Source organism: Salmo salar, chromosome ssa10 (genome assembly GCF_905237065.1).
Source record: "Salmo salar chromosome ssa10, Ssal_v3.1, whole genome shotgun sequence".
NCBI lineage: Eukaryota > Metazoa > Chordata > Actinopteri > Salmoniformes > Salmonidae > Salmo > Salmo salar.
Window position 1 is genome coordinate 108,344,458 of NC_059451.1, and position 14,910 is coordinate 108,359,367.

General features: G+C 43.1%; 1 protein-coding gene across 5 annotated transcripts in view; it reads right to left on the reverse strand.

Moving 5' to 3' along the window:
* The window catches only part of LOC106561460 (transcriptional enhancer factor TEF-1), a 123,212-nt gene that overhangs the window by 51,302 nt on the left and 57,000 nt on the right, over positions 1–14,910 (reverse strand). For all 5 annotated transcript variants that reach the window (XM_014125445.1, XM_014125449.2, XM_014125443.2 and 2 more), the window contains one exon: positions 13,047–13,287. In XM_014125445.1, coding sequence (XP_013980920.1) covers positions 13,047–13,248 — 202 coding nt within the window. In that variant the 5' untranslated portion in view covers positions 13,249–13,287. The remainder of the gene's footprint in view (positions 1–13,046; positions 13,288–14,910) is intronic.

A 14,910-nucleotide genomic window follows, 5' to 3' on the forward strand; every position in this document is an offset into this window, starting at 1 on the left:
AACCAACAATTTATGACGTTTGGAATGAGACTAACTTGAGGTAAAGAATAATTCATTAATAAAAAGACTAATTGAACAGATATTAAAATATCTGAAGAGTTATATTAGGAAAATTATAACTTTGTAATCTGAAGATTTTCCTTGGTGCCCCGACTTCCTTGTTAATTACATTTACATGATTAGTTTAATCACGCAATAATAATTACAGAGAATTGATTTAATAAAATAACAGTCTACACTTTAATGATGCCAAAGACACAACATTATTGTATTAAGATCGGTTTCTAATTCTGTTACTGTAAAAATGGCAGGTCTTTGTATGTCATGATATTGATATTTCGGTTTCATCACCGTGTGTGTGTGTGTGTGTGTGTGTGTGTGTGTGTGTGTGTGTGTGTGTGTGTGTGTGTGTGTGTGTGTGACGGCAGGCACAGGCCTGCCCTGCATGGTCACAACTTACACCCCTCTGGAGGCACACAGGCTCGCATTACTGAAGCATTCTTCCAAGCATTCCTACCCTTGCACACCAATAATAAAAATTAAAAAAGAAACAGTGGAGGTCTTGATTATCTTTCTCTTCCAATAACAATGTATTTAATATGAAAGTACAGTCTTTGTTACAGTACAGCAGCAGGCATCTCCATCTCTTCTGTCAGTGTCCCTGATTCAGGGTTGGAAAGGTAAAGGTTTCAACCAACACCACAATACACCCAGACCATTATAATGCTTCTCTAGGGCACAACACAAACAGTTTTGTTGCCTTACAATTCTCCATACATTTCCAGAGCACTTGTAATTTTAATTTTACACGCCTTCAATAAAACTCCCTGACCTCCATTGTGCAAAGTCAGTAACCTGCCTTTCTAACAAGACAAAGTCATGTCGCACCACTAAGGTCGTAAAATAACTGATCACAGCTCGCCTACCTAAAATTACCCTTCCAAAACATTTAACACCAGAAAAGACAACTCCCCTCTACTCATAATGCAGAAAATACAGCTGAACTATTGACTTATTTTACACAAAGCCTGTGCATCCATTTAGATCAGAGTAGTAAAAAGACATTGATAAGTGCAACTTCAGTGTGTTTCCATCCTTTGTTGAAGATAACGTGTAGATCGCACTATTTTCTCTCTCTAAGCATTATCTTGGCTCTCTAAGAAGCAGGATAAATTGTATGGGAAGTATGTAAAGTTTACAGAGAGGAGAACTCTGTGGAGCTGTTCCTCAAGGTGAGCCTTTCCCACAATGCCATAAAGGTCCATGCCAGGGAGAATGAGTGGCTCAGTGTCAATACCAACTCTGCCCGCACCACAGAGCTACTGTACTGTAGAGAGCAAGCTGGCATGGGCATCGACTGACAGACAGGCAGACCACTAGCTGTTTGTAACACGACTTTAAACAATCTCTTTGAGACTCGAGGACATTACAGAAACGCAACTTAAGCTGCTAGCATTTATAGTTGTATTTTTACTAATACAGCACCAGGCCACAATTATAAATGCTAGAAGCAGAAGTTGAGGCGCTGTACTGTACCCATCATAGAGTGAAGCATACTGTAATGTTACAAGTTACTGTAGCTTCATGACGTTGTATGTACCATACTGGGAGGACAGCCTGAAGGAGACCCCAGAAAGACTCAGACCCAGGCCACCCCAGCATGTTTCACCATTACCCTGAGGGCACGAGGACTGTATGTCTTCTCATACTGGGCATGCTGGCAGCTTGGATGCACAGGATCTTATCCACAATAGCTAGAAGGTAGAGATGAGATATTCTCATGTAAACCAAATCAATGCTCACCAGTACACAGTTTCCAATCCCTCGTTTATAAACCGTTTTTTTTGTTTTAATCATTTTAATTGAGCTATTTGTTGGTGACAGTGTCAATGCACTGGATTTTACATTTTAAATATCTCAGAACTTAAAAAGGGCCAAATCCAGTCACTACCTGCACCTCAGTCACTACCTGTTCCAGAAGCAGAGGGGGTAAATGGCCATGTCACTAATGGTGCTAGCTACATACTCCAACCTGCCTCTGCTCTGATCTCTCCTCCAGCTAAACCATGCTGGGATTTTTGGCCTGGCCAACAGAGTGACAACAGATTGCTATGGTCTAATGGTGATGAGGCATCAAGACAGGCCTCTCCACCCTCAGGATAAATGGTGGCAGAAAGGACTCTGCTGTGGGTCCAATCTGCTCCTCATCTAACCCAGCAGGAGACTGTCAATACTATTTAAAAACACAGATTTCTCTCTGGAGTTAATCGCTCTGACAAAAGAAGTGCAATGTGGCCTCTGGTGATGATGTCAGGAAAATGTCCCATTCTTCTCTGAATTGGATTACACTGTGGTGTGGTCGATAACGTCACAGACAACATGCATTAATACAGCATGTGGAGGAGGTATATGTGTTGTGATCAGTCAGCCCCTAGCAGTCCTAGGGTTCCTCAGAGACTCCCCCTAGCCATTCCCCTCAGCCCCAGTAATCCCTTCCCCAGCCACCCCCCCAGCTCCAGTCACTCCCCCCAGCTCCAATCACCCCCCCAGCACTAGCCACTCTCCCCCAGCTACCCCCACCTAGCCTGTCACTCCCCCCAGCTCCAGTCACCCCCCTTCAGCTCCAGTCACCTCCCTAGCCCCAGTGACTCCCCCAGCCCGTCACTCTCCTCCCAGCCCCAGTCAACCCCCCCCACCTGCCACAGTCACCCCCCCCGCCCCCCAGCCCCAGTCAATAAACATTGTTTAGAGTAAAACGGCAGTTGCTATAGAGACAGTTACTAATTAACTGCATTGAGCGGAGGGAGCAGAGGGCTGAAGAGAGGCACTCAGGAGGACCGGAACCTCGCTCTGCCTCACTCCGCCTCCTCTAGTGAGCAATCTAGGTCGCTCTGCGTCATTCCTCCAGTCTCTCAATGATCAGATTCCAACGCCACCCAACACGGTACCGCAACGTACCTCATCAAACAATGTCTCATGTCATGAGAGCTCAATCACTGTCTGTTGTCTCATAAGGATGCGACCCGGCGGACAGCAAAAGGAAGTTATTGGATCCAGGCCATCTGTGTGGTTCCAGCACTAACTAATGCAAACCATTGAATTTCTATCAACCAACCCACTTAAATCAGCCTAGAGCACCTCTCTGTTTGGGGGATGAGAGGGAGGGCTCACAGCATAGTGATCGTCAACAGGATTTAAAGGCAATGATCCCGTGTTAACGGAGACTGGATTCACGGTAAACGCTGCATATGTCGGCTCAATTGGAAATTACCTTTAAATTTCTATTGTGCAATCTGTAACGCTTCAGCGATACAGATTGAATTAGAGCCCTAAAGTGCCCTTAAGTGTTTTAAATGTTTTTTGAGTAAAATCCCAGAGAGATCATTCTTATGTCTACAGATAGTAAACAAACAAGCAACTGAGTCTAGAATATATCCAATACTGAGGACCTCTGCCCTACCCTGTTCTGATCCCACGCAATAAATCACAACCCTGAAGCAGTTGTGCAAAATTCAATAAACAAAAACTCAAACACGAAGTAGATTACTGTATTTGACTCCATTGTGTCAAGAGCCTCAGAAACAACCTGAATACATTATACAGCACAGCATGCATCACTGTTGAATTATACACAACAACGAATAGAAGTATACACACTTATAACCAGCAGAAGTTCACAAAAATCTCCCAAAAGTGCCACAGTGCTGTTAATTCTGAAATTAAAAATGTTTCTGGTTTCTCCATATCTTACATAAGATGTCTGACTCAGTAAGAGGCCTGAGTTTGAAACAGACTGTGAGCTTGGGTAGTGAGGTCACATGAGACCAGTGGCAACGAACCATATAGATTCTTCAAAGTAGCCACCCTTTGCCTTGATGACAGCTTTGCACACTCTTGGCATTCTCTCAACCAGCTTTATGAGGAATGCTTTTCCAACAGTCTTGAAGGAGTTCCCATATATACTGATCACTTGTTGGCTGCTTTTCCTTTACTCCGAGGTCCAACTCATCCCAAACCATCTCAATTGGGTTGAGTGATTGTGGAGGCCAGGTCATCTGATGTAGTACGCCATCACTCTCCTTGGTCAAATAGACCTTACACAGCCTGGAGGTGTGTGTTGGGTCATTGTCCTGTTGAAAACCAAATAATAGTCCCACTAAGCGCAAACCAGATGGGATGGCGTATCACTGCAGAATGCTGTGGTAGCCATGCTGGTTTAGTGTGCCTTGAATTCGAAATAAATCACTGACAGTATCACCAGCAAAGCACCCCAAACCATCACACCTCCTCCTTCATGCTTCAGGGTGGGAACCACACATGCGGGGACCATCCATTCACCTATTCTTCGTCTCACAAAGACATGGCGGTTGGAACCAAAAATCTCAAATCTGGACTCAACAGACCAACGGACAGATTTCCACCGGTCTAATGTCCATTGCTCATGTTTCTTGGCCAAAGCAAGTCTCTTCTTATTATTGGTGTCCTTTAGTAGTGGTTTCTTTGCAGTAAGTCAACCATGAAGGCCTGATTCACGCAGTCTCCTCTGAACAGTTGATGTTGAGATGTGTCTGTTAATTGGGCTGCATTTATTTGGGCTGCAATTTCTGAGGTGCAGTTAACTCTAATGAACTTATCCTCTGCAGCAGAGGTAACTCTGGGTCTTCCTTTCCTGTGACGGTCCTCATGAGAGACAGTTTCATCATAGTGCTTGATGGTTTTTGCGACTGCAATTGAAGAAACTTTCAAAGTTCTTGCAATTTTTCAGATTGACTGACCTTCATGTCTTAAAGTAATGATGGACTGTCGTTTCTCTTTGCTTATTTGAGTTGATCTTGCCATAATATGGACTTGGTCTTTTACCAAATAGGGCTATCTTCTGAATACCACACCTACCTTGTCACAACACAACTGATTTGCTCAAATGCATTAAAAAGGAAAAAAATTCCACAAATTTACTTTTAACAAGGCACACCTGTTAATTGAAATGCATTCCAGGTGACTACCTCATGAAACTGGTTGAGAGAATACCAAGAGTGTGCAAAGCTGTCATCAAGGCAAAGGGTGGCTACTTTGAAGAATCTTAAATATAAAATATATAAAATAACACTTTTTTGGTTTCTACAGTCATGGCCAAAAGTTTTGAGAATGACACAAATATTAATTTTCACAAAGTTTGCTGCTTCAGTGTCTTTAGATATTTTTGTCAGATGTTACTATGGAATACTGAAGTATAATTACAAGCATTTCATAAGTGTCAAAGGCTTTTATTGACAATTACATGAAGTTGATGCAAAGAGACAATATTTGTAGGGTTGACCCTTCTTTTTCAAGACCTCTGCAATCCGCCCTGGCATGCTGTCAATTAACTTCTGGGCCACATCCTGACTGATGGCAGCCCATTCTTGCATAATCAATGCTTGGAGTTTGTCAGAATTTGAGGGTTTTTGTTTGTCCACCCGCCTCTTGAGGATTGACCACAAATTCTCAATGGGATTAAGGTCTGGGGAGTTTCCTGGCCATGGACCCAAAATATCGATGTTTTGTTCCCCGAGCCACTTAGTTATCACTTTTGCCTTATGGCAAGGTGCTCCATAATGCTGGAAAAGGCATTGTTTGTCAGCAAAGTGTTCCTGGATGGTTGGGAGAAGTTGCTCTCGGAGGAAGTGTTGGTACCATTCTTTATTCATGGCTGTATTCTTAGGCAAAATTGTGAGTGAGCCCACTCCCTTGGCTGAGAAGCAACCCCACACATGAATGGTCTCAGGATGCTTTACTGTTGGCATGACACAGGACTGATAGTAGCGCTCACCTTGTCTTCTCCGGACAAGCTTTTTTCCGGATGCCCCAAACAATCGGAAAATCGGATGCCCCAAACATCAGAGAAAATTACTTTACCCCAGTCATCAGCAGTCCAATCCCTGTATCTTTTGCAGAATATCAGTCTGGCCCTGATGTTTTTCCTGGAGAGAAGTGGCTTCTTTGCTGCCCTTCTTGACACCAGGCCACCCTCCAAAAGTCTTCACCTCACTGTGCGTGCAGATGCACTCACACCTGCCTGCTGTCATTCCTGAGCCAGCTCTGTACTGCTGGCGCTTGCTGGACTCTCTTTGGCACCCTGAAGCCTTCTTCACAACAATTGAACCACTCTTTTTGAAGTTCTTGATGATCCGATAAATGGTTGATTTAGGTGCAATTTTACTGGCAGCAATATCCTTGCCTGTGAAGCCCTTTTCGTGCAAAGCAATGATAACGGCATGTGTTTCCTTGCAGGTAACCATGCTTGACAGAGGAAGAACAATGATTCCAAGCACAACCCTCCTTTTGAAGCTTCCAGTCTGTTATTCAAACTCAATCAGCATGACAGAGTGATCTCCAGCCTTGTCCCCGTCAACACTCACACCTGTGTTAACGAGAGAGTCACTGACATGATGTCAGCTGGTCCTTTTGTGGCAGGGCTGAAATGCAGTGGAATTTTTTTGGGGGGGGGATTCAGTTCATTTGCATGGGAAAGAGGGACTTTGCAATTAATAGCAATTCATCTGATCACTCTTCATAACATTCTGGAGTATAAGCAAATTGCCATCATACAAACTGAGGCAGCAGACTTTGTGAAAATTAATATTTGTGTCATTCTCAAAACTTTTGGCCACGACTGTACATGATTATTTCATAGTGTTGATGTCTTCACTATTATTCTGAAATGTAGCAAATAGTAAAAATAAAGAAAAACCCTGGAATGAGTAGGTTACCAAACTTTTGACTGGTACTGTATATATATTCTTTGCCTGTTATGTTGGCATTAATACGTGTCACATATCAGTTTGCAAACAATGTAAAAAAAAATATATATATATATATATATATCTATCATTGAGTTAATAGAGTCGCATTTGCTTTCTTGAGTAAGCAGCTCCAAAACGCAGGTTTCAGCCTAGCTCAGTGCTTTCTGTGGTGGTGGGGCAGCCAGCGGAATATACAGAGCATAGGGGTTGGTAATGTTCTCTAGTTGCGCCATGATTGGCTCAGTGTTCTCTCAATAATGGGGACACTACATCACCTTAAAACCTACAGGTAGAGCTCGAAAATTCAAGCCCCTTGGCTGCTGCCATAGATTTACATTAGAAGTGCCCATCCAAGAAGGCTCAAGGTCATTGGCCACAGACAAAATGATGCAAAATCACGTTATATCTACCGTAACATTGATTGGACATCATACTTTCAAAATCTTAGCTAGCAAGCTAGACAAGCTGTCATTATCATGAATGAAGACGACAATCTTCTGGCAAATCCTTTTCAATCCTTGTCATATGAAGAGAAATTATGGATAAAACGTATCGGTGCTCATCGGCCATAAGCATTACACAACAAGTTGGAAATCATAAATTCAACAATGAGTGGTTTGGAAGGAATCAGTGACTAACTGCAAGCGTTGCAAAGCAATCACTAGCCTGCTATTCAGTGGAGAGGGTGTGTGATCCAAGTCTGGGTTTAACGGTCTCTTTTCCAAGCTTAAAAGGATAAACATTCACATGCAACACCATTGGCCAGAAAAGGTTGAATACATTGGCCATGCTGTCAATCCAGCATGACTTCTTCCGCGTTCAAAACAACTGGAAACTCGGAACTAGGAAATCTCATACTTCAGTGAGTTCAAGACAACTGGGAACTGAAAAAAACGAGTTTTTTGCAATCATTGTAAGCCTGCCAGACACACACTATATGATACATTTATTAAACATAAGAATGAGTGTGAGTTTTTGTCACAACCCGGCTCATGGGAAGTGACAAAGAGCTCTTATAGGACCAGGGCTCAAATAGCAATATATTAATAATCAATCATTTTGCTCTTTATTTAACCATCTACATATAAAAGCTTATTTGTTCATCGAAAATTGTGAATAACTCACCACAGGTTAATGAGAAGGGTGTGCTTGAAAGGATGCACATAACTCTGCAATGTTGGGTTGTATTGGATAGTCTCAGTCTTAAATCATTTTCCACACACGGTCTGTGCCTATATTTAGTTTTCATACTAGTGAGGGCCGGGAATCCACTCTCACATAGGTACGTGGTTGCAAAAGGTATCAGTGTCTTAACGGCACGAAATCTCATACTTCAGTTAGTTCAAGACAACTGGGAACTGAAAAAAATGAGCTCCAACTGGGAAAATACGTTTTGAACGGTCATCCAACTCGGAATACCAAGTCGGCAACTCTGGCCTCTTTCTAGAGCTCCAACCTGAAGATGACTGACATCATGACTCAACCTTGTTTTTTCCCCCCCAGAGTTCCCAGTTGTCTTGAAAGCAACATAAATTCAGAGAATGACAGACTTTGATGACAAAGTTTGATGACAAAAGTTGCCCACAAGAAGGACCGCCGTGCCACCTTCCTGTTCAAGTGAGAACAGCATAGCAAGGTGAGTCCAAAAATGTCTTGTATGCTACTGCATAAATTATGTAATATGCCAGGTAGATATGTATTCTGTAACTAAGAAATGAGTACTAAGTGTATGTTGTGTATTAAGCTGTTAGTAGCCCATCTGCCTCACCCTAATAAGTTCTGACTTGGTGGTGCACATGCCTGTTTTATCGAAATATCATCATCGAATACTGTAAGAGCTTTCATTGTCTGCTTATATGCCCCCTTTATTTATCCTACGGTTCTGACTTGGTGTACAGGGAGAACACTGTAAGAACAGCCCATGTTCTGAAATATGTCCCTGTACATTTCAAAAGTGCTTAGCAAATAGTTCTATTGACTACGTCCGTCCTAGCTCGGTCATTAATGTCTTAATCGAAATTGCAGATTTACGCTCATCGTTCCCTTATGCCATAGTTTGTACATCTCAACTGTCAGTAGAAACCACATTTGTTAAAGCAAGTCAGCCATATCAGCTATGTTTTTTTAAAAGGCTGTAAATTAGGCTGAATGAACTGTTTCGCTGCCAGACAAGGCTCTGCTGATAGCCAGGTGTAGCAGTGGTAAGGATTGACTCCATGGTGCTGAAAATAAAGCTCTGCTGTTGGGACAGCATTATGTAGGCCCTAACAGTTTGTGGGCACCGTCTGTCGTTGTTATAGTGCAATGGTTCCCAAACCTTTTATAGTCCCGTACCCCTTCAAACATTCAACCTCCAGCTGTGTACCCCCTCTAGCACCAGTGTCGGCACACTCTCAAATGTTGTTTTTTGCAATCATTGTAAGCCTGCCAGACACACACTATATGATACATTTATTAAACATAAGAATGAGTGTAAGTTTTTGTCACAACCCGGCTCATGGGAAGTGACAAAGAGCTCTTATAGGACCAGGGCTCAAATAGTAATATATTAATAATCAATCATTTTGCTCTTTATTTAACCATCTACATATAAAAGCTTATTTGTTCATCGAAAATTGTGAATAACTCACCACAGGTTAATGAGAAGGGTGTGCTTGAAAGGATGCACATAACTCTGCAATGTTGGGTTGTATTGGAGAGTCTCAGTCTTAAATCATTTTCCACACACGGTCTGTGCCTATATTTAGTTTTCATACTAGTGAGGGCCGAGAATCCACTCTCACATAGGTACGTGGTTGCAAAAGGTATCAGTGTCTTAACGGCACGATTTGCCAAGGCAGTGGCTTCTGATTAAATTCAATTTTCACAGAACCGCTTGTTGCAATTTCAATGAGGCTCTCTTGTTCAGATATCGGTAAGTGGACTGGAGGCAGGGCAGGAAAGGGATAATGAATCCAGTTGTTTGTGTCATCTGTGTTGGGAAAGTACCTGTGTATTTGCACACCAAACTCACTCAGGTGCTTCGCTATATCACATTTGACATTGTCTGTAAGCTTGAGTTCATTTTCACACAAAAAAATCATACAATGATGGAAAGACCTGTGTGTTGTCCTTGTTAATGCAGACAGAGAAGAGCCCCTGTAATCCTAGATTCAGATCATTCAGGCGAGAAAAAACATCACCCAGATAGGCCAGTCATGTGAGAAACTCGTCATCATGCAAGCGGTCAGACAAATGAAAATTATGGTCAGTAAAGAAATCTTTAAATTGAGAAACAAGCTTCAAGTTAAGTGTCAATACTTTGCTCCTTGATAACCAGCGCACTTCTGTATGTTGTAAAAGCATTACATGGTTTCTGCTCATATCATTGCATAGTGCAGAAAATACAGTGGGGGAAAAAAGTATTTGATCCCCTGCTGATTTTGTACGTTTGCCCACTTACAAAGAAATGATCAGTCTATAATTTAAATGGTAGGTTAATTTGAACAGTGAGAGACAGAATAACAACAAAAAAATCCATAAAAACGCATGTAAAAATGTCATTAAATGATTTGCATTTTAATTGAGGGAAATAAGTATTTGACCCCTCTGCAAAACATGACTTAGTACTTGGTGGCAAAACCCTTGTTGGCAATCGCAGAGGTCAGACGTTTCTTGTAGTTGGCCACCAGGTTTGCACACATCTCAGGATGGATTTTGTCCCACTCCTCTTTGCAGATCTTCTCCAAATCATTAAGGTTTCGAGGCTGACGTTTGGCAACTCGAACCTTCAGCTCCCTCCACAGATTTTCTATGGGATTAAGGTCTGGAGACTGGCTAGGCCACTCCAGGACCTTAATGTGCTTCTTCTTGAGCCACTCCTTTGTTGCCTTGGCCGTGTGTTTTGGGTCATTGTCATGCTGGAATACCCATCCACGACCCATTTTCAATGCCCTGGCTGAGGGAAGGAGGTTCTCACCCAAGATTTGACAGTACATGGCCCCGTCAAATGATGCGGTGAAGTTGTCCTGTCCCCTTAGCAGAAAAACACCCCCAAAGCATAATGTTTCCACCTCCATGTTTGACGGTGGAGATGGTGTTCTTGGGGTCATAGGCAGCATTCCTCCTCCTCCAAACACGGCGAGTTGAGTTGATGCCAAAGAGCTCCATTTTGGTCTCATCTGACCACAACACTTTCACCAGTTGTCCTCTGAATCATTCAGATGTTCATTGGCAAACTTTAGACGGGCATGTATATGTATTCTTGAGCAGGGGGACCTTGCGTGCGCTGCAGGGTTTCAGTCCTTCACGGCGTAGTGTGTTACCAATTGTTTTCTTGGTGACTATGGTCCCAGCTGCCTTGAGATCATTGACAAGATCCTCCCGTGTAGTTCTGGGCTGATTCCTCACCGTTCCCATGATCATTGCAACTCCACGAGGTGAGATCTTGCATGGAGCCCCAGGCCGAGGGATATTGACAGTTCTTTTGTGTTTCTTCCATTTGCGAATAATCGCACCAAATGTTGTCACCTTCTCACCAAGCTGCTTGGTGATGGTCTTGTAGCCCATTCCAGCCTTGTGTAGGTCTACAATCTTGTCCCTGACATCCTTGGAGAGCTCTTTGGTCTTGGCCATGGTGGAGAGTTTGGAATCTGATTTATTGATTGCTTCTGTGGACAGGTGTCTTTTTTACAGGTAACAAGCTGTGGTTAGGAGCACTCCCTTTAAGAGTGTTCTCCTAATCTCTGCTCGTTACCTGTATAAAAGACACCTGGGAGCCAGAAATCTTTCTGATTGAGAGGGGGTCAAATACTTATTTCCCTCATTAAAATGCAAATCAATTTATAACATTTTTCACATGCGTTTTTCTGGATATTTTTGTTGTTATTCTGTCTCTCACTGTTCAAATAAACCTACCATTAAAATTATAGACTGATCCTTTCTTTATCAGTGGGCAAACGTACAAAATCAGCAGGGGATCAAATACTTTTCCCCCCACTGTACATGAGAGTTCAGGGGCCTTGATTTAACAAAGTTTGCGATTTTCACTGTAGTGTCCAAAACATATTTCAAGGCGTCGGGAGTAACTGCTTGCAAGCGCGTTACCACTCCACTATGTCTCCCTGTCATGGCTTTTACACCATCAGTACAGATACCAACATGAGCAGCAGCTACGTTTGGCTACATACGGACCGTTAGTGGAATTCCCGTGAGAGAGTAACGGTTAATGTGATTGGATGTTAATTATTTGACATTGTAGTGTTATTTCGCTGAACACTAGATGGTTTAATTTTATTTTGGGGAGTGAAACGAGGCTACTCAGGCGAGAAAAAAACCTGGAAAATAGAAATGGACTGTTTGAAAATGTAATTATTTTTTTTTTGAAGAATAGTGAATCTCATATTTATATGGCGTACCCCGACGGCATTGCGCGTGCCCTGTACACAGTTTGGGAGTACCTGTTATAGTGCAATTCATGTATTGTTTAGTGTTGTGGCTTTGCTGGCATGCATCTAAAACATTATTTTATTTTTTGTCCCAACAAGATTTACATGCTAAAATCACCACAGCATGAGAGCTAATCTCATTCCCAGACACTTCTGCCCAAATGCTCGAAGAGTCTGGTGGACCTACTTGTCAAACTTGGCCTTCATTAGCCAATACAGAAAGAGCAAGAGAATCTCCCGGCGCATAGGCATTGGCTTAATCTACCAACCAATCATCTGCCGTAACACCTTCCCCCCTAACCCTCACCATACCTCACAGTCATGTGATTCACAGAAATGTAATTATGACAAATACTTCACTCAGTAGGTCACTCCCATAGAATTCTATGGTCCCTCCCACTAAGGCCTACTTTGAATCATTGATATCCGAGGCTTATGTGCGCTGTGCGAAATAGCCTGGGGACGAGGTTACATGAGAGCAGACAGAAGAGAGGGAGAGTGAGGGAGTGTGTGTGTGTGTGAGAAACAGGGGAAGGGGGAGGGGGGAGAGTGTACGGCGCAGCTGGTGGCAGACATACGACCATCTGCTCCCCACTAATGGTTCACACTAGCTTTAGTTCTAAACCCCTGCCTCCCTCCTGTAGCACTCAAGGCCTCCAGCAGAGACTGACTGGTCACATCTCTCACTAACTTCCAGAAACACTGTACAGTATATGTGTTCCTTCTAATAATTCTAACTAAATATAGCTCCCACATTCTCCACTTCTGTGAACAATAGCGCAGTTCTAACAGCCTTCGTTGGAGTTCTTCTCCTCCTCCTTTCTCGTAGCCTACTCACCATACATCTTTCCCTCGTCTGAGAGGATAATTTTCCTGCGCCCACAGGGGGGGTAGATGGCCAGCGCCTCCTGGAAGCTCTGTTCGATGTCGGGGCTCCACACCCCCTCGGGGTCCCCGTCCATGCCCTTGTCGGCCTCGTCGCTCATCCTCTCCATGTCGTCTGCAGGGCTCTCGCTTCCGCTCCAGCTGCTATGGTCCATGGTGGCGGTGCGCTCGTCCAAGCCCAGGCCCTGAGCACACTAGGGGGAGAACATGGAGAGGAGCAGTGGAACAGACAGAGACAGTCAGTCAGTCAGTTAGTTAAAGAGCAGAATGTAAACAAATGATTTATATATACACACTAGATGACTAATAGATGGTGCTGTGTTGAAGCCACCGTGCCTCCATCTTGGCACTCCCCCAACATTGTAATTTCTTTGGGGCAAACTATAGAAATGCATTTATTAAGGTCTACATTTGTTTTTGCCACACATATTATATTACAGATACCTTAATGCATACTTTTAAACGATATTATGTGAACTAAACATAAAAATAAAATAAAACATTTTATATTTTCCCATGTAACTGGTCGAATCTGTGTTTGAAATTCACTGCTCGACTAAGGAACCTTACAGATAATTGTATGGGTGGGGTACAGAGATGAGGTAGTCATTCAAAAGTCAATATTTAACACTATGATTGCACACAGAGTGAGTCCATGCAACTTATTATGTGACTTGTTAAGCAAATTTTTACTCCTGAAGGTATTTAGACTTGCCATAACAAAGGGGTTGAATACTTATTGACTCAAGACATTTCAGCTTTTCATTTTAATTTAAATTGTTAAAATTTCAAAAAACATAATTCCACTTTGACATTATGGGGTGTTGTGTGTAGGCCAGTGACAATCTAATCCATTTTAAATTCAGGCTGTAACACAACAAAACGTGGAAAAAGTCAAGGTGTGTGAATACTTTCTGAAGGCACTGCATATGTGAATGCAGCGGCTTGCGAAAGTATTCACCCCCTTGGCTAGACAATCTGGACCCTCTCTTTCTAAAATGATCTGCCGAAATTGTTGCAACCCCTATTACTAGCCTGTTCAACCTCTCTTTCGTATCGTCTGAGATTCCCAAAGATTGGAAAGCTGCTGAGAGCCTCTTCAAAGGGGGAGACACTCTAGACCCAAACTGCTACAGACCTATATCTATCCTACCCTGCATCTCTAAGGTCTTCGAAAGCCAAGTTAACAAACAGATTACCGACCATTTTGAATCACACCGTACCTTCTCCGGTATGCAATCTGGTTTCAGAGCCGGTCATGGGTGCACCTCAGCCACGCTCAAGGTCCTTAACGATATCATAACCGCCATCGATAAGAGACATTACTGTGCAGCTGTATTCATCGACCTGGCCAAGGCTTTCGACTCTGTCAATCACCACATTCTTATTGGCAGACTCAACAGCCTTGGTTTCTCAAATGATTGCCTCGCCTGGTTCACCAACTACTTCTCTGATAGAGTTCAGTGTGTCAAATCGGAGGGCCTGTTATCCGGACCTCTGGCAGTCTCTATGGGGGTACCACAGGGTTGAATTCTTGGGACGACTCTCTTCTCTGTATACATCAATGATGTCGCTCTTGCTGCTGGTGATTCTCTGATCCACCTCTACGCAGACGACACCATTCTGTATACTTCTGGCCCTTCTTTGGACACTGTGTTAACTAACCTCCAGACGAGCTTCAATGCCATACAACTCTCCTTCCGTGGCCTCCAACTGCTCTTAAACGCAAATAAAACTAAATGCATGCTATTCAACCGATCATTGTCCACACCTGCCCGCCCATCCAGCATCACTACTCTGGACGGCTCTGACTTAGA